General features: G+C 38.5%; 1 protein-coding gene across 8 annotated transcripts in view; it reads right to left on the bottom strand.

Moving 5' to 3' along the window:
* The window catches only part of BCAS3 (BCAS3 microtubule associated cell migration factor), a 488600-nt gene that overhangs the window by 451865 nt on the left and 12986 nt on the right, over nt 1-23749 (bottom strand). For all 8 annotated transcript variants that reach the window (XM_030537160.1, XM_030537161.1, XM_030537162.1 and 5 more), the window contains exon 6: nt 12465-12546. In XM_030537160.1, coding sequence (XP_030393020.1) covers nt 12465-12546 — 82 coding nt within the window. The remainder of the gene's footprint in view (nt 1-12464; nt 12547-23749) is intronic.

Here is a 23749-nt window from a genome sequence, read left to right on the forward strand (position 1 = left end):
TATTACAGAAAAAATATATTTAAGGTGTTGAAATTTGATTTTGTTGAATTTGTGTCATATAAATGGAGGAAGTCATGCATAAACTAGAAAATCTATGAATCACTTTCCAAAACCTCCTCCCACCCCAACGTAAAAGGATTCAGACCATCAGGATCCCTTTTGATAGTCGATTCTCACTGGGAAATCTGTTCAGTCAAGGAAATGTAGTCACCAAGAAAAAAGGAAATCTTATTTATACTAGGCGACAAATTAGACAGCAGAGGTGTGGCACTAACGAACTTGCAGAAGGTGAATTATGGTTCTAAAACTGTATTTTACATGACAATATTTAAATAAAAGGAGAAAATGAAATAGCTATGCACTCCATTAGTAAGGAACATAGGGTATGTCTACATCTAAAATTTTGCAGCGCTGGTTGTTACAGCTGTATTAGTACAGCTGTATAGGGCCAGCGCTGCAGAGTGGCCACACTTACAGCAACCAGCGCTGCAAGTGGTGTTAGATGTGGCCATACTGCAGCGCTGTTGGGCGGCTTCAAGGGGGGTTCGGGGAACGCGAGAGCAAACCGGGGAAGGAGACCAGCTTCGCCGCGGTTTGCTCTCGCGTTCCCCGAACCCCCCTGCAAACCGCAGGGAAGGAGACCTGCTTGCACGGAGATTCGGGGAACGCGAGAGCAAACCGGGGAAGGAGACCAGCTTCGCCGCGGTTTGCTCTCGCGTTCCCCGAACCACCCTACAAACCGCAGGGAAGGAGACCTGCTTGCTCGGGGTTCGGGGAACGCGAGAGCAAACCGGGGAAGGAGACCAGCTTGATTACCAGAGGCTTCCTAAGGTATGCTGGGATACCTGCTTATTCCACGGAGGTCAAGAAAAGCGCTGGTAAGTGTCTACACTTGATTACCAGCGCTGGATCACCAGCGCTGGATCCTCTACACCCGAGACAAAACGGGAGTACGGCCAGCGCTGCAAACAGGGAGTTGCAGCGCTGGTGATGCCCTGCAGATGTGTACACCTCCTAAGTTGCAGCGCTGTAACCCCCTCACCAGCGCTGCAACTTTGTGATGTAGACAAGCCCATAGAAATATGAAAGAAAAACACACATCCAAAACTGTAAGATAGGGGGAGTTGCAGAACTAAAATATTTAGCATATATAGTGACCTTGCTAATTTATTAAGATCAAGTCATGTAATGAATACAGACACCTGCAAATTACGTCTGTATGTACTACTTGCTTATATGTTTAATTAAATGTATCTTGTTCATCTTATTTCTCTAATTCACTTCATTTCACCTTAGCAAGTAGGTTAGATTTATGGTAGGCGGTACCTTAAAACCCTGTTGCTCCAAAAGGACAAAAATTGTTATGTTTTGAAATTAAGTTATGAAATGTATAGCATTTCACAGATTAGTTTGTAGTAAAACTACTTCTCTAAGCAATATTAAGTTGCATGTCTTGTTCTCTGACAAGTATCTGCATCTGCTCTGTCAGAAGGATTGATTCAAAAATTATGCCCATGTCCTGCATTATGTCCTGCATAGTAAAAATCTGATCTTAAATCTTTGCCTTCAAAGTGCTTATAACACAATTGCATGAGCATCAGCAATTCTGCAAGCATCTATAAAAGCCTTTGTACAAATGGAATATACCCTGTGATTGACTCCGCTCGGTAGCTGGCATTGCCTTCTAATCTTGGAAATTGTGCACTCAAACATTAAAAGGCCAGACAGATTTGTGTGTTCTGCCTATTTTTTCCACTGAGGATAAGAGTTTTGCTGATAATATCCCAGTTTACTGCATAGCACAATTGGATGACATTCCTTTGACTCCCTCAGTGAGGAAGACATTGTTCTAGCTCCTTTGATTTTCTTAAGGGGCTAGCTTAATACTGAAGTTAACTTGCTCTCCACAAACTGGATTCTTTTATCCACCTCATATCAGTCTTCCAGGTCAGATATCATCATCTTCATATTCTCAGGCATGACTGCATTAGTGGCAAGCGAAGATTACATAAAAATGACTGCAGACTGCACATTTCAGTATGTTTACTGTACAAAAGTTCCTTAGCTGTAATATCCACCAGACTTGCTGAAAAATGAACCAGACAAATTATATAAAAGGAAAAAGTTCTTTGTAGGAATCGGTAGGATCTATGCATACAGACTGATTTCTATGTATTTTTGCTGACGTAGTCTAAATTTGTTGGAAGACACTATACATTCCAGAGAGTCAAGAGAGTAAAAAGACAGTTGCAAGAGAGAGCACTGTAGTGGGCTCAAGAATGTTTTGATGCTTTTTTTTTTCCTAAATTCAGCCAACTTCCTTCCAAGATGCTCCTCAAAGAGTCAGTGGGCAAATGAAAAAGGGCAGCCAGGACCAAGGCAGTATCAGAAGACTGAGGGCATCAGACAAGTTGGCCACCAGTCAGAAGGATACAGAACGGCAGAGAAAACTCTTTTTAACCTGCTCTAGTTCTAAATTCAAAAGTCAAAGAATTTTAATCAGAGACAAAAACCATGCACTTTTACAGATATCTGCACTTTCCTTCTGAGACACAACAGTTTTATTCTTAGTCAATACAGCAAATAGTTTCTACCAAAACACAAGAAAATAACTTTGAAATATTTGTCAGTGATAACTAAATGTTACTATTAGAGGAAAGAGACATACATTATTTGAGAAAACGTTGCTTAGAAGGAAATAGTCTGCATTCTTTAGTTACAGTCAACCAAAGCTAGAGTCACATGAGCTTGGTGCAGTTAAAGCTGGAGCCCTGTGGGCCTAATGAACCAATGTGATGTTTCTAAAAGTGAAATGGCAGCAGAATGGGGGGGCCAGTCCACTTTTTAATATTAATATTTTTACATTGGTGTGAACATAAAAAAGCAGTCAATGTTTTTTCTATACAGCTTATAAAAGTCTTACTTGCTACATCAGAATTCTATTCTATAATGTCTCTAACCCACCTACATCAGATTTCATTCTACCACAATCAACCCTACACGACTTACAAAACACCAGAGCTTAAAAACACATCTGCACAAGCCACTTAGCTCTAGCCAGTTCTAGCTACAAACTGCTACTGTTTGGTCAGCTTGTAGGGTGGGTTCTTGAATTGTACACGCTTGGCAATTATTTTTGTCTTAAAAGACTTAAAACCACTAAGCCACCCAAGTGGCTGAATATATATAATATTAACATCTGCCTTCCTTTAGACAGCAACCTAAATATTATAGTTTCTTTCAGTATTCTTGCAGATTAAGCTAAGTCAGCTTTTGAGGCTCACAGTAAAAACATTAAAAAATATAAACAGAAGTCAGAGATGCAGGTAATATGTGTTAAAACTGCAATAAAATTTGAACTTGTATAATGAAATCGTTTTCAAGTGAAAAACTAGCTGGTAACTCAGTTAATTCTAACTTCTGAAATTAATTCTAGTTTTAAGAGTTTGTTTTACAATGTTCCTTGGTTCACATTTCTTTTAAAACTTAAGTAGCTTGATACTTTCCATTATTCTTTGTTTACAATTTTTGTTCTCCTTGGTAAATCTGATGAACCACAAATAATCATTCTGCACTGTGTGTTTTTTTTAAAACAAAACCCCATGCAAGTAGCATAATATAGAAATTGGCAAAAAATTGAACTGAATTAAATTTGATGAATTTGTGTTCATAACAGTGAAGGCTAGGAATATATGAAACAGCCAATGGCTCAAGCCAAGTTCTACACACAACTCTGCCAACACGTCAGTCCCAAACTACCACACTCTGTGCTATTCCAGTGTCAGGCTCTGGACTTTCCAGACTATGGAATACTAATTGCTCAGCTAAGATTTACACCCTGTGCAAACCCATTGAATTCAAAGGGTTTAAGCAAATATTCTGGCTCAGTAAACACAGGATTTTCACAGACTGCGATAGGTAAGAAGGGGAAAAATAAGATATTCTACCAAACTAATCCACTTCATAGAGCAAGCATATTCTTATTCTGTACAAAAACTGTAAGAAGCCATGTATGTTATCTCAACTGTCCATATTTACAACTACAGCATGGTCCTCAAAGTGAGTAGAGAGGTAAAGAATAATCACACTTCTGAAATCTACTGTAGCAACTTCTTAATAACTTCATCATATCAACCAGAATTTATAAGTCGTACATCGGTTTCCCAAATTCTCACAGGAAACCAGTTAACAGAGTACTGCAACAGTTCCAAAAGGAAGTGATTAAGGCATGAGTAAGAATTTTGGAAGAAGTGATGAAAACACTTAACCTGTGTTACATAAAGAGTATGAGAAATTGGACTAATGTAGTTAAATGGAACCACTATATATTATGGGGGTGGGGAGCCTAATACAGAGCAATTTCAGAAAGGAGGAGAAGGCCACAAAATCTTATCAGAACAAATGAGAAAAGTTAATATTCCCTGATTTTTGCTTTTTATTCCCAGGCTACCCAACCTATGACAGTGTTACCAACTATTTCCATTTCACTGGGAGACTAAATTAATTTAACCGGCAGAGCCCCAGCCTCATCTTGCTTTACATCTACCATGTAAGGTTTTCCCACTCCCACTCTACAGGAAGTCAGACCAATTTGTCTTCAAACATATCTTTTCCCCTGCATGTCTGAACAGACAAGGAGAAATTCTGAGCCCTCGGAAAACTAGACACCTTTACACATATGGAATAAGTATTCAAATCATTCCCAGCACTAGAATTAAAACAGTGAGGAACTGGGTAGGTTAAGAAGCTGTGCCAACCAGATGCAGCATGTAGTCATGCAAAATGTCTAGGCTTAGGAATCTTATTCTGAAGACTGGTAGCATCAAGAAAGATGTCCTCGTAGTCTGATTATTAGCCATGCAACTCTACTTCCTCCTGTAAGCCTGAAAATTGGTCAGAGTAATATTTCAGTCTCCAAAAAGGCCATCTATATTCCGAGATGCAGAGAATAATCACAACCACACATGCTGTTGGAGGCCAAAAGGATTTAAATGGAATGGGAAGAGATGAACTGGTTTCCTGATTATTTTATGATCCAATTAAAAATCTGACTTTTAGAAGAAGGCGGAGCTTGGATGCCTTATGAATACAGACTCCTTTCTCCAAGGCTACAGAAACCATGGCTACATACTGATGTAATAATAAAAATAACTGCTGTATTATCTATTTTGCTGTATAATTTGAAGAATGCACAAACTACTCCTATTTGGACCAGTTTATATACATATTCAGACTCACCATCTTGATAAAGCAACGCCACACTTCACACTAGCTCTAGTCTGAACAGGTGGATAGAAAAAGAGACAGGTGAGCATACTGTATACAACCTTTCCCTGCATCTGTCTTCTTTCTGGGTATCACAATGTTCAAGTGGATAACCAAAATATACCAATATATCTGGATCTTCTCTGACACTACCGAGAGAAAATCTATCTTGTCTTCCAGATTGAAGTGCTATCCTTAGGTTCTGTACTAGCTGTGATTTCTATCATAACTGTCCACAGTGTGCTAGACACTCTCCATAAATCCTGTCCCAGAATAGCCTATATTCTAAAAACAACAAGGCTACCACTCTGAAACCTATACTGTAAGAAATCCATCAGCTCACTATTATAGCTACAGCCAAGAGTATTCTCTGCTGGAAAAGAAAAGAAGGTTTGCCTCGGCAGTTCTAGCCTCTTATAAGACTGAGATGATGCTGACTGATGGAATAAGCATTTTGAGAAACAGACGACATATATAACTTCTCCTTCGTTTGTCAGTCTCTGCTGAGCTATTGTGAAGGTGGTTCATTATGTCAGGGTCAGTAAGTTTGTTACCACAGTCAGCACTATTCCTGGATTCACAGACAGCAGAGGTGGCCAAGAACATTTTTCACTTTCAGCTGGCCAAGAGACAGATACATGCCTCTTTAGTTACCCATGTCTCTGTTATCTCAAGGCTAGACTACCGTCATGAACTTCAACTGAGGTGAACCTTCAAGGCTACCCATAAGCTTCAACTACAGCAAAATGTGTCTGCATATTTGTGGGCAAGGTGGGCTTGGAAAGCACATTTTCATTACTCATGTATACCCCAAACTTCACTGACGTCCATTTCACTTCTAGCTCAAGTTCAAAGTACTATGACCTCTGACTTCTTCCAGTCTGTCCTGTTACAATTCTTATATTCAACCATTCACAGTTCATCTGTGTGTCTCAAGAGTAAGACTCAAGCGAGCCAGAAGTTTGCAATAGTGGATGCTTGCCTTTGAAATATGCTCTTGAAGGAAACATGTTTAAGCTTGAGCTTTGCCACATTTTGAGCACAAGATAAGTCACCTTTGTCCAGGCTTTCCGCTAACTATACTCTGAAATCCCCGGTACTTATTACTAGCAGATTTTTCTCAATCTTTGTGCTTTAAAGTTAGCAACAACGGTGCTGCAAGTTCAGAGTATACAGTAAATGTCTAAGTATCTGGCAAAGTGGAATCACATAAATCTGATACTAACGTTAACAATATGTCCAAATAAAAAATAATATAAATGAATATAGACAGACTACGGAAACTAGCCATCTTCTATAATTTTTTATACATTTGAGTAATTAGGAAATGGAGAAAAGGCACAGTACAGTTTAGCTCAGGGCCCATTTTTCTTAAAGATAATAATTTTCATGTGTGTTAGTCAGCGAGAACAAAGATTTAAAAAATTACAGTTTCTTAAAAAAAATTTAAATGTTTAAACACTTCTCAAAGTTTGAAAGCATCATGAAAACACTGATTTGAAATTGAAGGCTTGTTTCTATCTTCAAATAATAGAAAATGTTAAAATGCACAGGCGCACATTGCCATGTAACTTAATAAAACAGATTTGATGAGGTCTTCTTTAATTCTTTGAAACAGTACTATATTATGGTGTGAAAACTATGATGCAACAGGGAATCAAACATCAAAGGATTACAGTACTTTAACAAAATAGTCCACAAACTATTAAGTTGTACTGCCGAAAGAGTGAGTTAAAACCATGAACTTTTCCTTTCACACCTGGGAATGAGTTTCTTATCACAAACTGAGATCTATTTCTAGGAACGTGCCAAATTCATCCACCAGGAGCCTCACATTCAACAATTCCCTTTTTACATCTTTACAGTAAAATTGTGTTTGAGCATTGCTAATAATAATCAGCTTCTCCTTCACAAATGCATTTTATTCTGTTCAGAATCATTAAAGCTTGTGTGTGTTAGTTATCTAAGGCCTCTTATTACAGTTTTACTTTTGTCTGATTCCAGATATTGGTCAATAATATATTTGTGTATTTTTAATCAGATTTACTTTATACCAAGCCATGTAAAAAGAGACCAAAACATGTTTTTAAAAGGTTTAACTTAATTTAATACGAACTAATTTGAATAGCTTTCTGATGTAGCAACGATCATTGTTAAATACTAAATATAAGCAGTCTAGAGAGAGAACAACTGCCCAATGGAATTCATAAGTAGTAGTTTAGTTTGCTTGCTAGACTGTACAGCACAAAGCATTTTTGTACCCTCAGTAAAAAACAGAACTTGTTGGAATGTTAACTGTTGCTTCCTTCACTTGCAGTTACACTTCTTTCCCTCTTTTTTTCTTTTTTAGAAGGAGGTAGGGATCCAATATTTGATGACACAGAAAGGACCAAAATAGCCATAGCTTGTCAGCTAATTACAAAGTTGACAATGTTCCCATAAAGAAAAAGTCCTGCACACATTTTAAATGTGTGCCTGTGGATTAAATTCTAACAGTAGGTTGCTACTGCTTTAACACATTCCATTTTGTGTTTAATATTTTAACTGATTTTAAGATCTACTTAAACCTAACTCTAGTTTAGAATTCTGTGCAAGGACAAGCTCTACTTAATAATTAGAGGAGTGAAGTTCTGGAACAGCCTTCCAAGGGGAGTAGTGGGGGCAAAAGACATATCTGGCTTTAAGATTAAGCTTGATAAGTTTATGGAAGGGATGGCATGATGGGAGAGCCTAATTTTGGCAATTGATCTTTGACTGTCGCCAGATGAGCATGCCCAGTAGTTGGTGATGGGATGTTGGATGGGATGGGATCTGAGTTACTGCAGAGAATTATTTTCTGAGTGCTGGCTGGTGAGTCTTGCCCACATGCTCAGGGTTTAGCTGATCGCCACATTTGGGGTCGGGAAGGAATTTTCCTCCAGGGCAGACTGGCAGAGGCCCTGGAGGTTTTTCGCCTTCCCCTGCAGCGTGGGGCATGGGTCACTTGCTGGTGGATTCTCTGCAGCTTGAGGTCTTCAAACCACAATTTGAAGACTTCAATAACTCAGGCATAGGTTAGGGGTTTGTTATAGAACTGAATGGGTAGGGTTCTGTGGCCTGCTTTGTGCAGGGGGTCGGGCTAGATGATCACATTGGTCCCTTCTGACCCTAGAATCTATGAATCTATAATAGTTCTGGTAAATGGCTCTCAATACACAATTGCATAGATTCCTAACCTATGTACCACTTCTTCACTTAAATCCCAGATTTTAACAGAAAAGTAAATAACAGCTCAAATTAGATTAAGCAGCAAAGAGTCCTGTGGCATCTTATAGACTAACAGACGTTTTGGAGCATGAGCTTTCGTGGTTGAATATCCACTTCATCAGATGCATGTGGTATTCACCCGCGAAAGCTCATGCTCCAAAACGTCTGTTAGTCTATAAGGTGCCACAGGACTCTTTGCTGCTTTTACAGATCCAGACTAACACGGCTACCCCTCTGATACTCAAATTAGATTGACTGTAGTGGAATGGGGCAGCCATTTTACACAAGAAACACTACTTAGCAGCTGTATGCGGGAGGGAAGCAGGAGAGTAGCTTCTCCAGTTGAAGTTACAGGGTGAGTTTTGGTCAAATAGAATATTGCCCAAACTGAGGTTCAGCCAGGACACTAACAGGGTAACCCCCTCATGCTCTTAAAAGTGCAACAGGATCCTGGATGACAAAATTGTCAGGATCTTAATTCTAGACCAGACTTCTTAACCGATACTTAGCAAATCAACAGAAAATGTTAAGGCAACAGAATAGCATCTGATGTTTTAGTGAAGCCACCTAATTCTTTAAGCTATATCAAGTTAAAATGTTAGTATGCCGGCTCTCTCTTCTGGGAGCCTAGTAGTTCCACTTTCAAAATACTTGAGATGATTATAAGGCAATGTGAACTGGCCTGATATTTGGGAATTGCTTGTATTTGGGCTGAACAGTCTCCGGTTTTAAGAGGAATTGCTTGTTTATGCATAGTTGCTCAAATCTTTTAGCAAACTCTTCCAGGAGGTTACTCAGAATTTCTGAAACAATGTAGTTGAGCAAGCAAGACAGCTGGTCTCAGAACTTGATAAAACCACATTTAAGTAATCTTCAAGAGAGGAGGTGGCTATTTGTACATTAAGAGACATATCAAACTCTCAAACACTGGAAAGGTCAATTTGTTTGAAAATGGTTTATTTAAAATAAGCAAAAAGAGGAACAAATTAAAATCTAGCTCCACTCCAACTAGAAGGAACTATAAAGAATTCCCATCCCACTATTTTTCTGATCGGAATGGGAAAGTAACTTTGTGTTCTAATACCAGAAAAAGCTTCAACAGCTGATATTTCAGGGGTACATGGGTGGTCTGTTATAATATTACAAGTTTTAGAAAATACTTTGCATTTTTCCCATACGTGAAATAAAAAAAGAGCCTTCATGTTTTTGGCAAACCTACTTACTTTTGAGAAAGCAAAATGTCTTCCTGAATTTAATGCATGCTATATTTTTTACACTATATCATTTTTATTAAAGTTATTTCTTCGTATACATTAAGTTGGATCTCCAGCACTGCCTCTTGAACAGATGACAAAGAAAACTTAAAATCTTTTATTCATCCCAAGAGTTTGAAAGTCTGAGAAGGTAAGGACCACAAATCATGAATAAACTCTGCAGTGTATTTGAATATGAGTCTCTAACTATAAACAGCATTTCTAATCCTATTGCTAGCAACCATGACCTTGCTAAGGAAAAATTGATACTTGGGGTAAAGGACTACAAGGTATTAATCAAATGTCAGTTCTATAATTATGATTGTAACAATGATTACAAAAATTGCAGTGGTTTAAAAAGGTTTTCTCAATTTTCCTTTACTGAAACTGTGGAGGCCTTTTGGATGAGACTTTTAAAAACAAATTCCTGTCTGCCATATGTAGAACTTAAAAATCCCATGACAATTTTCCTAAGAGTGGGAGTTTGCTTCAGTGTCCTTGACCAAAATTTTCCCTGCCTTCCACTGTTGCACAGCATTCTGTATGCTCTTTGTCAGCCTGACTGGGAGAGGTTGCAAGTGCTTTGGAGGATAGGATTCAAATTCAAAATGATCTGGACAAATTAGAGTAATGCTCTGAAGTGCTCCACTTAGGAAGGAACAATCAATTGCAAACATACAAAATGGGAAATGACTGCCTAGGAAGGAAGTTGAGTATCAGGGGATAGCCGTGTTAGTCTGTATCCACAAAAAACAAGGAGTCTGGTGGCACCTTAAAGATAAACAGGTTTATTTGAGTATAAGCTTTCATAGGTAAACAACTCACTTCTTCAGATGCATGGAGTGAGAATTACAGATGCAAGCATTATTATACTGACACATGAAGAAAAGGGAGTTACCTCACAAGTGGAGAACCAGTGTTGACAGGGCCCTGTGAGGTAACTCCCTTCACTTCATGAGTCAGTATAATAATGCCTGCACCTGTAATTCTCACTCCATGCATCTGAAGAAGTGGGTTTTTTTTTTACTCACTAAAGCTTATGCCCAAATAAACCTGTTAGTTTTTAAGGTGTCACCGGATTCCTTGTTGCCTAGGCAGGAGTACTGCAGAAAGGGAACTGGGGGTCATAGTGGATCGTAAGCTAAGTATGACTGAACAGTGTAATACTGTTGCAAAAAAAAGCAATCATTCTGGGATGTATTAGCAGGAGTGTTGTAAGCAGACATGAGAAGTAATTTTTCTGCTCTACTCCACGCTCATTAGGTCTCAACTGGAGTATTGTGTCCAGTTCTGGGCATCACATTTCAAGAAAGATGTGGACAAATTGGAGAAAGCCCAGAAATAAAAATGATTAAAGATCTATGAAAGAAGATTGAAAAGGGGGGTTTGTTTAGTCTGAAAAACAGAAGATGGAGAAGGGATATGACAACAGTTTTTAAGTACATATAAAGTTGTTGCAAGGAGGAGGGAGAAAAATTGTTCTCCTTAATATCTGAGGATAGGACAAGAAGCAATGGGTTTAACTTGCAGCAAGGGTAGTTTAGGTTGCACATTAGGAAAAAACTTTCGAACCATCAGGGTAGTTATGTACTGGAATAAATTGCCTAGGGAGGCTGTGAAATCTCCATCATTGGAGATTTTAAAAAATAGGTTAGACAAACACCTGCCAGGGATGGTCTAAATAAAACTCAGTTCTGCCATGAGTAGAGGGGCCTGGATTAGATGACCTCTGGAGGTCTCTGACAGTCCTACGATTCTATAACTCTAGGATTCCAAGTGTAGTAAGTCTAAAGTTGCTCCTACAATATGAGATGGGATTTAAAACAAACAATATCTGAAATCAATCCCCAGCAGTATTTTATATTAACATATTAATTGATAAATAATATAATAATTGATTACATTATTAATTATTATTATTATTATTATTATTTCAAATAGAAGCATAAGAGTCTCTGGAGTATTCAATACAATTTAAGATATCCAGGCCCAACAGTTCTCTAGCTTATGAAGAAAGCAGCAGTTGGGGTTAAAAACAGGAGTTAAAAATTTAAAGTAATTCAGAATTATGGAGGGGGGAAAAATCAAAAGCGCATAGAAAAGACACACACATTTTTTAGTCCAAAATCTACTTCAGAAAAAAAAAGTCCATAGAACAAAGAAGCACTCCTGTGCATCTCTAGTACCAACCGTTTATTGGTTCTTAACAGTGAACAAAGTTATGCTCATATATTTTTAAAAACGAGCAGTTATCTTCACAATTTTATGTCACTGTCAGATAATCAAAGTAACAAAAAAAAAACGGTATGAGAAACAGACCAAGTCAAGACTAGAGCATGGACAAATAGATGTGAAACTCAAGGAACAGCGATATTAGTAAAAACCAAACTACTCTGAAAGAGTAACTTATTTTAACTAAGTATCAGAGGGGTAGCCCTGTTAGTCTGGATCTGTAAAAAGCAACAGAGAGTCCTGTGGCACCTTAAAGACTAACAGATATATTGGAGCATAAGCTTTCGTGGGTGAATGCCCACTTTGTCAGACGCATGTTATTTTAACTAAGTTTCTAATAAATGGAAAGCTGACATACCAGTATATAACAAAGATTCAAGTAAAACATTTAAAGAAAAAATACTGATTCATTCAGTAGGTAGAAGAGAACATACATTTAGCTGTGAACTGTCACAATAACATACTTACTGATTTGTGGAGCAGGCAAGATTCGTGCAGCTCGAACTGGGCCGTGTCGAACAGAAAAGAGTTCCTGGGCTTCACCACTGATCTGCATAATATACAAATTATAAACAATGTAAAGAATGCAAAGAATCCTGTGGCACCTTATAGACTAACAGACGTTTTGGAGCATGAGCTTTCGTGGGTGAATACCCACTTCCTCAGATGCATGTAGTAGAAATTTCCAGGGGCAGGTATATATATGCTAGCAAGCAAGCTAGAGATAACGAGGTCAATGTAAAGAATGTTATTTGTTTTAATAAACCATTAAAACTTCCCTCCTCCCATACCTAATTCACTAAGCATCGCTTCCTAAACTTTGCCATGCCTTCCGCACAGCACAAGTGCCATGCCTTCCACATAGCACAACCAGTTTGCAAGAGTTTTGAGGGCTTCTTGTGTGTTTGGTGCTGTAACAGGGTCACAGGATGCCCTATTAACAGTTGTTAAACCCATGAGGGATCTGCAGGTAAATTACTGTATAGGTATTTAAGCTACAAACATGTTTGCACCGGCACAACTGCATCTATGCTAGGGAGTTGCACTGATTTAAACTACTTTAAAAAAAAACAGATTTAGTTAAAATAATGCAAAAACTGTGTGTTAGGCTCCTAGATGAGCTGTCACTTTTTTTTGGAGGTAGGTAGGGACTCCAAAAATTAAAGGCAAAAAGGAATTCACCAGAAATAAATTTCAGGGGAAGCGTTTTTCCTCTCTTCCTTGGTAATTTCCATATGTGCTCAGCAAACTTTAAATATTTCATACACTAAGTTAAGCTCTGGTTTACCCAAGACCTGGAACAGCAAGCTGGAATAGAAATTATATATGCTTTCCATCCAAGCATCTTCAAACCCACTCCTGCCCAAAAAAATCAATTGTATATACCCTTCCCCTACAGACGATAATTTACAGGTCTTTAAAAATAATTGACAAATTATAGTAACAGAGGTCCTCCACATCAAAAAATGCATGTTTTACATTAGGCTACATAAAATACCATCGTGCGATACAGCTTTCATAAGAATACTGTACACATTTCAGGACATACAGGTCCTCAACGTGGCCACAAATTAATACATAGTCTGTTCTACACATTGTATATTTTATTAGAAGAGGCAAACTAATCTCTGATTAAGGGAATCAAATATTGCATTTAAAGGATCAGAAAACCTGAAATATTAGTGCACCATATATTGTATAGGTGTTAAAATTGTTTTAAAAGTAGGAAGTCAAACTAATTGTTAGTCACTAATGGAAATCTTGAAAAGATTAAATCAGTAGTAGTTAAGAAGAATTTCCAGACTTCCTGTAAATGGTTGGTCACAATGTATTTTCATAACTGCTTGGTAATGGATCCGATATGGAATGTCAAACTTCAGGAAAATGGCAAACATTATGAAACTCATTTCCAAATAACTAAGAACTTAAAACAGATGTAATGAAGCTAAAAATTTAACCAGCATGTTGGCATACTATTTTTGGAAGAAAGCTTTGCCAAACAAGCATTTTACAATATCAGAAATGCATACAATTTGAAAGAAAGACCTCATAATTCGATAAGTATTAAACCATAAATCTAACACAACCTTTTTAAAATGTCTTTTTATATTTCTTCAATTACTTCCTGCAGTTTAGATGACAAGTTGGAAAAATAAAAATCCATTGCTATTTAAGCAAGAAATCATGACCAGTAACTCCAACTCACATTTAGTTGCCACTTCTTAACTATAGCTTATTACCATTGCTATAGATAATGTACGTCAAAGTGCTGCTGCTTATCCCACTGAACCATCTATTTGTTATGAAGACTATATGCAAATGCTATACTTACTACAGTAAACACTCAATCTTTTTATAATTAAACACTGAACAGGGACAACTTTATTTCGGTTTTAAACTTACTCTCCTGATTCAATTTAAAATAACTTTCAGGACAGTACAAAAATTTTGGGAAACAGTTGTCTTTACATTTCTCCCCAGGGACTTGAGGTCTATTCCAGTCTCACACTGAATGGGTCAGGAGTAATACCAATTAAGTGATTAGAATTATTCCTGATATAGATGGCTATAAAACTGATGTAAGAAAGATAAGACTCAGACCCTTAATCCATCCTGCTCTTATTTTATTAGGTAGACGATCAGCATGCAGATTCTGCTTTGCTATTTAGTAGCAGTGCTTGTACAGTACATCAAATTTTAATTATTGTTTTTTTCAGAATAATTTCAGATTTAACAAATTAGTAATTTGATGACAGACAGTATGCTGCTTCTCCTAGAGCAGGAGGTGTGGTCCCTATCCCGAAGAGCTTGCAAACCAAGTTATGTACAAACCAAATGATAGTATGATGTTCAAAAGTCAAATTGGTGATGCTACTTTCCCTGTTACTCCCTCCACAGATTTAATTCTTTAAATGGGTCATGGGTTTTCTTGTTTGGGGGGGAGGGAGAGAAAACAAGAGTGCCTTTACCAAGGATAACGGGCAACATGGAAGAAGGGACCAAAGGGGAGTGGTTAGGAAGGAAGCTTAGAGAGAGTAAAAAGTGAGAGGGGGAGTAAGAGGAAAGGAAAGCAGAGATGTAGGCAGGAGTAGGTTTTGTGTCTGTGGGAACACACCAGTTCTATAAAAAGGAAAAAGTGGGAAAGTATAAGACTTTGAAGCTATTATTATTGGCAGTTAAAGTTTTTTTTTTTCCAAAACCATAAAAGAGTGGTTCACATATGTGTATGCACACAAATGACTACAAAGGAAACAAAAAGGAAACAACATAACAGAAGTATGGAAGAAGTGATTCACATAAGATAACAACCCAATTCAGTCACCTCGTGCTACTTTTTGAGCATGCCAGCACATCAGCTCTAGCGCCAAACAAAGAGGCCCAACAGTAAAAAACAGTTAAGGAGGCCAAACCCACTTAACTGAGATTCTGCTCTCAGATACAGCAGATCTACAAAAGCATATGTAGTTTGCCAGGGATGCTGAAGAGGTGGTAAAACTTAAGGCACGGATTTTCAAAGAAGCTTAAGGGAATTAGGTGCGCAAATCGCACTGAAACTCATTTGTAACAGGGTACATAACTCCATTAGGCTTCCTTGAAAATCCCAGCCCAAGTTCCTCATGGCTATGCTGCTTTTCTTCTTCAATGTGTTTGTTGTATAAGCATTCACTTATTAGTCCTCCACATCTATGGAAGGTAGGCAGGTATTATTCCCATTTTACTGATAGGGGAAACTAAACCAAAAGGAAAGCTAAGCGAATTGCTCAGTGGCAGAGCCAACATTAGAACCTGGATGTTACCAACTCCCACAGCACTACAGAATGTCCTCCTCTCCTACTTTAAGCAGTATAAAAGACAGGGTGAAGATTTTAAAATCTTAATACATGCATTTTCAGCGTCGCAATGTTTAGATAAATTCGTCTCACTGTGCAATTCCCATATTTGGCAGGTCACATGTTGCTCAACTAATCTGCTGGTAGGGGAAAAAAAAAACGAACAAGAAATGTAGTGGCAGACTATAAAATGTTCTCTCACCTCCCTGCAGATTTTGCCATGCCATTACAAATCACAATTTAGTCAGATTGTTTAGTCAAATCCTGGTCTTATTTTATTTGAAAATTAAGTTTCTCTAAAAATTGGCAAAAAAAAAAACATATTGCAGCACAAGGTTCAGATTCAATGCCAATATTTTTAAAGTATCACATCACTATAAAATAAAATCTTTAGCTTTCATGGCTGTTTTTATCCTTACAATCTCAACATGCTTTACAAAGCAAGATGTGGTACAAGGTGAAGGATTTTGTTTACAGAACAGTTAAATCCTAGGTGCTTCTTGGGTTTGTTTGTAAGGGGAACCTCAGTTTAAAACTTATCTATTAGAATAAATAGTGATCCATTCCCAGCTTCTGGCAAACAGAGGCTAGGGACACTTTAGAGCAGGGGTCGGCAACCTTTCAGAAGTGGTGTGCCGAGTCTTCATTTATTCACTCTAATTTAAGGTTCTGCATGCCAGTAATACATTTTAACATTTTTAGAAGGTCTCTTTCTATAAGTCTATAATATATAACAAAACTATTGTTGTATGTAAAGTAAATAAGGTTTTTAAAATGTTTAAGAAGCTTCATTTAAAATGAAATTAAAATGCAGAGCCCCTGGACTGGTGGCCAGGACCTGGGCAGTGTGAGTGCCACTGAAAATCAGCTTGTGTGCCGCCTTCAGCACCCGTGCCATAGGTTGCCTACTCTTGCTTTAGAGCATGGTTTTGCATCCCTGCCCATCCTGGCTAATAGCCACTGCTGGACCTATCCTCCATGAATTATCTAGTTCTTTTTTTGAACCCTGTTATAGTCTTGGCCTTCACAACATCCTCCGGCAAAAAGTTCCACAGGTTGACCATGTGTTGTGTGAAGAAATACTTCCTTTTGTTTATTTTAAACCTGTTGCCTATTCATTTCATTTGGTGACCTCTAGTTCTTGTATTATGAGAAGGAGTAAATAATACTTCCTTATTTACTTTCTTCACACTGGTCATGGTTTTACAGACCTCTATCATATCCCCCCTTAGTCATCTCTTTTTCAATCTGAAAAGTCCCAGTCTTATTAATCTCTCCTCATATGGAAGCTATTCCATATCCCTAAATCATTTTCTGAACCTTTTCTAATTCTGAGATATCTTTTTTGAGATGCGGCAACCAGAATCTAAGATGTGGGCGTACCATGGATTCAGATGAAGGCAGAATGATATTTTCTGTTTTATTATCTTTCCCTTTTCCTAATGATTCCCAACATTCTGTTCGCTTTTTTGACTGCCATAGCACATCTCTGCCAATTCAGTCCTCATCTCCTTGCTGAGACTGCCAACAAAGAAGGCCAAGGTTTTCTGACTTGGACACCTGTCCTGCTAGGAACTGGACTAGGACAGACCACCACATAAGCCATACAGTCACAGAATGGCTAACAATTTTTCCCCACCAACCTAGGCTAGTTGTGAACTGGCTACCAGAAGGTGAAAGGCTAGACATCCCATTACCAATCCCCTGAGCAGCTCAGTCTCCCAACACAGACAAAATATAAATAGACTTTAAATTCTTCAAAAAGCACCTGCAGAGGAACAGGCTTGTGGCTGCCATTTTGGATTTGCTCCAGCTAAGCAGTGAGTCCCTGTGGCAGCTTTCAAGCTCTTAAAGGTTTTCTTTCCCATTCCAAAAGCAAAGAACATTTCCAAACAGGTTTTAAGAATTGAAAATGAAGCTTTAAAAGCAGCCTCAGGTACTCTTTCTATAGAGAGGGTGAATCCAAAATGACGGCCGCAAGCTGGTGTGGTGGGACTTTGCAGCTTCCACAGTCCAAGGAGTCAAGGCACAGGTTGGTTGTATTTTTTTAGCTTCAGATCTCTGTGCAAGATTGCAAGCAAAGAATCCATCAAACTTGAGTTCAATTCCCTCTGGCTCCTTTCTCCTGATATGAGAACAGATTGAGGGAAGGGAGTGAAACCATTCCCTCTTCCCTTAGACATTTCGGGCCACTACTTTGTAAGTATGGCAGATCAGGGATCAATCTGGACCACTGCTTAATTTTTGATGACAGACTTCTGTTGTTTAGGGCATACCAGTTTGAACCCATAACAAACAAAAAGGTTTGTTTATACTGTAAGGAAGATAATATTTTCCAACCACAGAAAATAGGTTTCATACAGTCAAAAAATGTCAAACGTACATCAAACCTTAAGAATGAAAAAATAAATTAGAAATTTGACACTTCAAAATGCAAATTGTTAGGATACAATAACAGCACTGTCACACACATGCATAGTGAAGATGTTAGCTAAGATATCAGAAATCTACCTTTTGGTTTTGAATATCGTTTTGAACGACAATATTGTATGAAAACCTAAATTATTATTGATATCTTTATGAACTGCTCTTTGACATGATCCAGTTCAAGAGGAATACTACCAAACAAGATATTTGAAAGGGGGGGAGAGGGAAGCAGCCAGAATGTTAGTGTTTAAATTCAAATGTATAGTTGTAATTAAAAAACAAAAAAAATCTCTGTAGTGATAACAACCCAATTACTTTTGCATTAGGCAAAAGCATGAAAACAGAAAGTGACATTGCTAGAAATTGACTACTCAACTTTTCTTGAGTAAGTGCACAAATAAGAAGAAGTAAACAATCAGTGTTAATGATGAAAAGTAAAATTAGATTGTAAAATTATTTGTTTTAATAATCCAAACCATTATTAGTAACATGGGGCGTATTTGCACTGCACACTCCAGGCAGTGGTGTACAGAGTACATGTAGCTGCACACCACAGCAAAAAGCAGGCTGTGCTCACACTGTGGTGTGTAACTATACACAGCAGCGAAAGGCTCTGGCAGGGCAAGATAGTAGGGACCTTCTGGAATGCTTCTTTGCTGCTTCCTCCCATTAGAGCCTTTCCCCTCTGCCAGAGTCCTTCACTGCAGCAGGGAAAAGCTCCGGCAGCTCCCTGCAGCAGGGAAAGGCTCCAAATACTAGGGAGGCAGCAGGACGATACACTACTAAAAACAGGAGCGTAGACAGAGAGGCATTGCTTGGATGTGTAGAGAACCATGTAGAGTCCAGGGATGTCACTATTCTACTTACACAAGCAATGCCTCACCTTCTACACTGGCTATTTATAACCATGCTCGGGAGCATGCAGTGTGTGTATTGTATATGCCACCGTAAGGCGCATGCAGTGTAGACGTAGCCACAGGCCATTTGTTTCTTAAAATGAGACTGCCTACCCTCCCCCAGCATCAGACGTATCCCTTTGAACAAACAGACCCTCTTCCTAGGCACATTAACAGCTCAACATAAGAACCTGTAAGGATGTGTGATATAAATATAAATGCATTATATACAATAGCTGTTTGCAACAGCCACTTGGAGTGAGGCTACCCTTTTCATCCTCCTCTATTTGGTATAAACTTTCTGTATGCCTATGTGTGTGCTCCCTTTGCCTAGAGAACAGAAAAATGGAGATGTCTAAAAACAGTATAAAACTCTTCCCTGTAGATTGAATGAAATGTTAAAATTGCAACCACCCTGGAAAACAGAGGACATTAAATAAAATACAAAGAGTAGTTGAGCAGCTTGCTAATGCATTTGATCATAGATGCATCAATACTGCCATTATAAATGTAATACGTTTTGAGAGGATTTAACATTCTCAAGCTGCAGATTACACACGTTTGTAATTTGGGACAGTGTTTCTTCCCCCCCCGCCCTCAACACCCACAAAAAGAAAAGAAGTAGGTGCGTGGGGAACCATCAGGATAGGGGCAGAATGATCCTTTATAGCTTTATAGGTCCATAGAATGCCGCTCGAAGACCTTGTTTCACTGCTCAGACAGGTGTGTTTTTTACCTTGGTGTAACTAACGTGCAAGCTATCCTGAGGGAAAAACACAGTGAAGATCAAGCACTTCAGTTTTACAGCAAGGTAAACTCACTGCAGTCAACTAGTGGAAGGCTTGCATTGCAGTAAAACCAAAGTGCTTTGGGATAGCTCATGTGTGTTAGTTCCTCCGAGGTTAAAAAGGGCCATTTTTTTAGCAGTGAAGACAAAGACAAAGCCTACTGATGCTACCACCACATCTGCCAAAGGGTTTGCTGCAGAGAGGTGTGATGTTTTCCTTTCCTTCCTCTCCCCAAGTGCTGAGTACATTATAAATCACACAGCTTTTCAACATAATTGGCTGTGTAAGTTATGTGTGTTAAAAACAAAACCACTACTCTTTTAAACCCTTACATAACTCAAAACAGTTGCAGTATGAAAAGAAAAAAAAAAACCTAGAAGAATGATTAGCCCAGTCCCTATCCCTATGCACATCTCCAAGTCTTCTGATGCTTTTAAAGGTTACATATCTTGGTCAGTCTCACATTTTTCTAAGTGCCTACTGCAAGCCTGCACCAGGGTCTCCATGTTCAGTCCCAGGATCCTCTGGTCAGAAGAAACTGGGGGAAAAGCACTTCATTTGTCATTAGCTTCCTACCTCATAAGTCACTGACACTTTTACCAGCATTAACTAAACTGGGGAAGGAAGGGAGAATGGATCTGGTTTTCCCAGCCACCACCATTCAGGCTTTTTGGAGAAGTGAAGAAGGGAAAAGAATTCTCTCGCACACACACACATCATCTACTGTAAATGCAGTAACTAGTTTTAACCTAATAAATATTAAGATTCTTAATAGCTGGTAAATATTGGTCTATCATTTTTACATTATGACAGTGAAACAAAGGAGAAGTCAGAGGATAGCATAACCATCCTTAACTTGCCCAACTCTGACCAGTATTCCAAGGGTCTCTGATCAGTGGATGTAATCTACTATGTAAGCTGCCATACTAATACAAGTTTGAAGTAGCAGCATTGTACAACTTTTACAACATATTTAAATATATGTCATGTTTACTATTATGCAGTTCCCTTTGAACAGTCAATAAAATTCCCAAATTTATTAAAATTAAAGCCTAATAACTCTGTTCTAACTGAATAGGAAAAACTAAATTAATGTCACTTTCTACTTCTGAAACCTCCTGTGTACAATGAAAAAAGTTATCACCCACAAAAGCAGCCAAAATGCATTTCTGTGAATACGAATAACTATCTAAAACAGATTCTTGTAAACCACATTAAGCAGAAACCAATTCCAACTGCTTTCTGGTTCTGACATTGTATTTGAAATACAAGACTGGGGGCAAAGGGAAAACAAATTCCAAACACAACACAAAACCACATTGCACAATTACTGAATGGGAACTTGTAGTCATTACTTTTGTATAATTCCAGATTTCTTCCCACTTCGAAAGGCATATTTTAAAAACACTTTTAACCTTTCCACCCTCAATTTCAAAACAAAGATCAAAGAAAACCAGTTTGGATGGATACCTTCTGCATCTTATGCAATACAGATTTAGACATTACACCTCAGAACTCCAGCCGTTACTTCAGCACCCAGCAGTCCAAACATTATTTCAGTCCTTTGAAGCCGATCAAATGGTATCTTCCATTTGCAAGTAACACTTCTGTAGTCAAAGATCTTACTCCAAGGAAATGTTAATGTAAAACCACTCAGACTGCAGAGACATACATACACTCCTGGAGGCAGACTACAAACGTGTTTAGAAGTCAATGTAACACCATTATGGAAAGCGTCAGCTTAGTAGCTGTCATAAACACTTCATAATCACTCAGACACAAACTAGACTGCCTGCAGCACATTATTTTATTATGTGCTGAATAGGGGTCCAACTGAAGGAGGAAAGAAAGCACAATGCTACAGATGATAGCCTCAGTGTAAAGCTTTTCACTTAAACGTTGGGACTGTTGCTTCTTAAAGCAGAAAGGGCTTCTAAATAAAATCGTATCGATTTCTCTTTTTGGATTTCTTGACTTAGCATGCTAAAAGTAGCAGCGTGGACATTTCAGCACAGGTTAGCTGCACAAGTACTAGCCAGCCTGACCTGGGGGTCCTTACTAGGGTGGCTGGCCTGCGCCACTGCCCTCACTACAAAGTCTACACTGCTATTTTTAGCATGCTACCTGAAGCCAAGTTAACGTGTCTGCCTACCCGCTCTGGGAGGCACACCTCCAACTGCAGCGTAGCCAGACCCTAAGAGGACGTAGAAATGATACAAATATAGAACATATGCTATTGCCAAGTGAATGACATAATTTTGTATATAAAGTCACTTTGTCACACAACTGCCGGTTCTTCTTGTACCTGGACCCTAAATAGCAATAGGAAGAGGGTAGGCAAGCGTAGGTTATGCTATGTCCATTCTTCATAGAAGTCTCATTTATAAATCCCCAATCCACAGAATATCACCATTTAGAAAAATATATATAACTGGGAACTCAAACTAGGGATAACATGAATGCCAAGGAAAACATTCCAACATTATACTGTTAAACACATATAAAGGGGGCAATATTGTCATATAATCTGCAGCTACATATTCCCTGGCTGTGGTCTTATCAGATCTCACAAGCTATCTGAATAGCTTTGGTTGGCCTAAAGGCCTCAAAGGAAAACCCTAGGTGCTGCAGAAAGTAGGCATGGTCATTCAGTAGCTGGAAATCTTTCCCCCCTCCACCACCATGCCAGTAAAGACTTAATTTCAATCAAGAATACATACCACTGACATCAGCCCAGTTATGGAAGTGACATAATTATATAATTTATCAAACTGCCGCTCAACCAAATCCCTTTGTATAAACAAGCACCCTTCTCACCCCACAGCATATAAATCTTATTGACCAAAGCGACAAAGGACTGATCCCAAAGAAACCACACTGGACTTCTCCTTTGTAATATATTTAATCAGTGTCTCTAAATTTATGATGGGCCACTCCAGCACCACAAAAAACAGATTAATTAGTCAGGAAAGGCTTGCATCTGTGTTCTGATTTTGAAGATCTAAAAACTTCCAGGTGGCACTACTCTCCCTCATAAATGAAGCATACAAATAGCAAATAATAATTTTTCCACATTTGCTCCAAAAATATTTTCCTCCTTCCTAGTGGCCTCAAATGCTGCTGGAGAGCGGATACCATGAAGTACTGCAAACCTCCTGACATTTATCCCAGCTACAATGGCTCGCATTGCCAAGACACGTATATCAAATAGCACCTACAGATAACCCATCTCAAACTCATCATGAATCTCCTCCAAAGAATCACTTTCCTAAGGCTGCAAAGCAATGAATGCCACTTTATTTCAGAGACTAGATTCATACACGGTCACAACACAGTTTGCCATTTTAGAGTGTGTTACTTTGACATCTCATGTCCTGCTTCAAGCTGAGAATTCTCAAAGAGGGGCACCAAGTTCCTAACTGTCAGGGTAGCTAAACACTGGAATAAATTGCCTATGGAGGTTGTGGAATCTCCATCTCTGGAGTTATTTAAGAGAAAGTTAGATAAATGTCTATCAGGGATGGTCTAGACAGTATTTGGTCCTGCCATGACGGCAGGGGACTGGACTCGATGACCTCTCGAGGTCCCTTCCAGTCCTAGAGTCTATGAATCTATAGGTCTTCAGAACACCCCCCTATTCCTTTTTAAACTGCCTCAGCTTGTGTATCAACTTGAACACATTCTCAAGCTCAGAAATTACTTTCTGAAAGCTGGTGAAGGGCTTCGTTATGCAAAAATAAAGCATAACAATAGGAATTTGTTATGTCATATTTTCACTTTTTCTTAGTATTAATTAGCCTAATAAAAAGGAA

This window comes from Gopherus evgoodei, chromosome 17, assembly GCF_007399415.2.
Source record: "Gopherus evgoodei ecotype Sinaloan lineage chromosome 17, rGopEvg1_v1.p, whole genome shotgun sequence".
NCBI classification, from domain to species: Eukaryota; Metazoa; Chordata; order Testudines; family Testudinidae; genus Gopherus; species Gopherus evgoodei.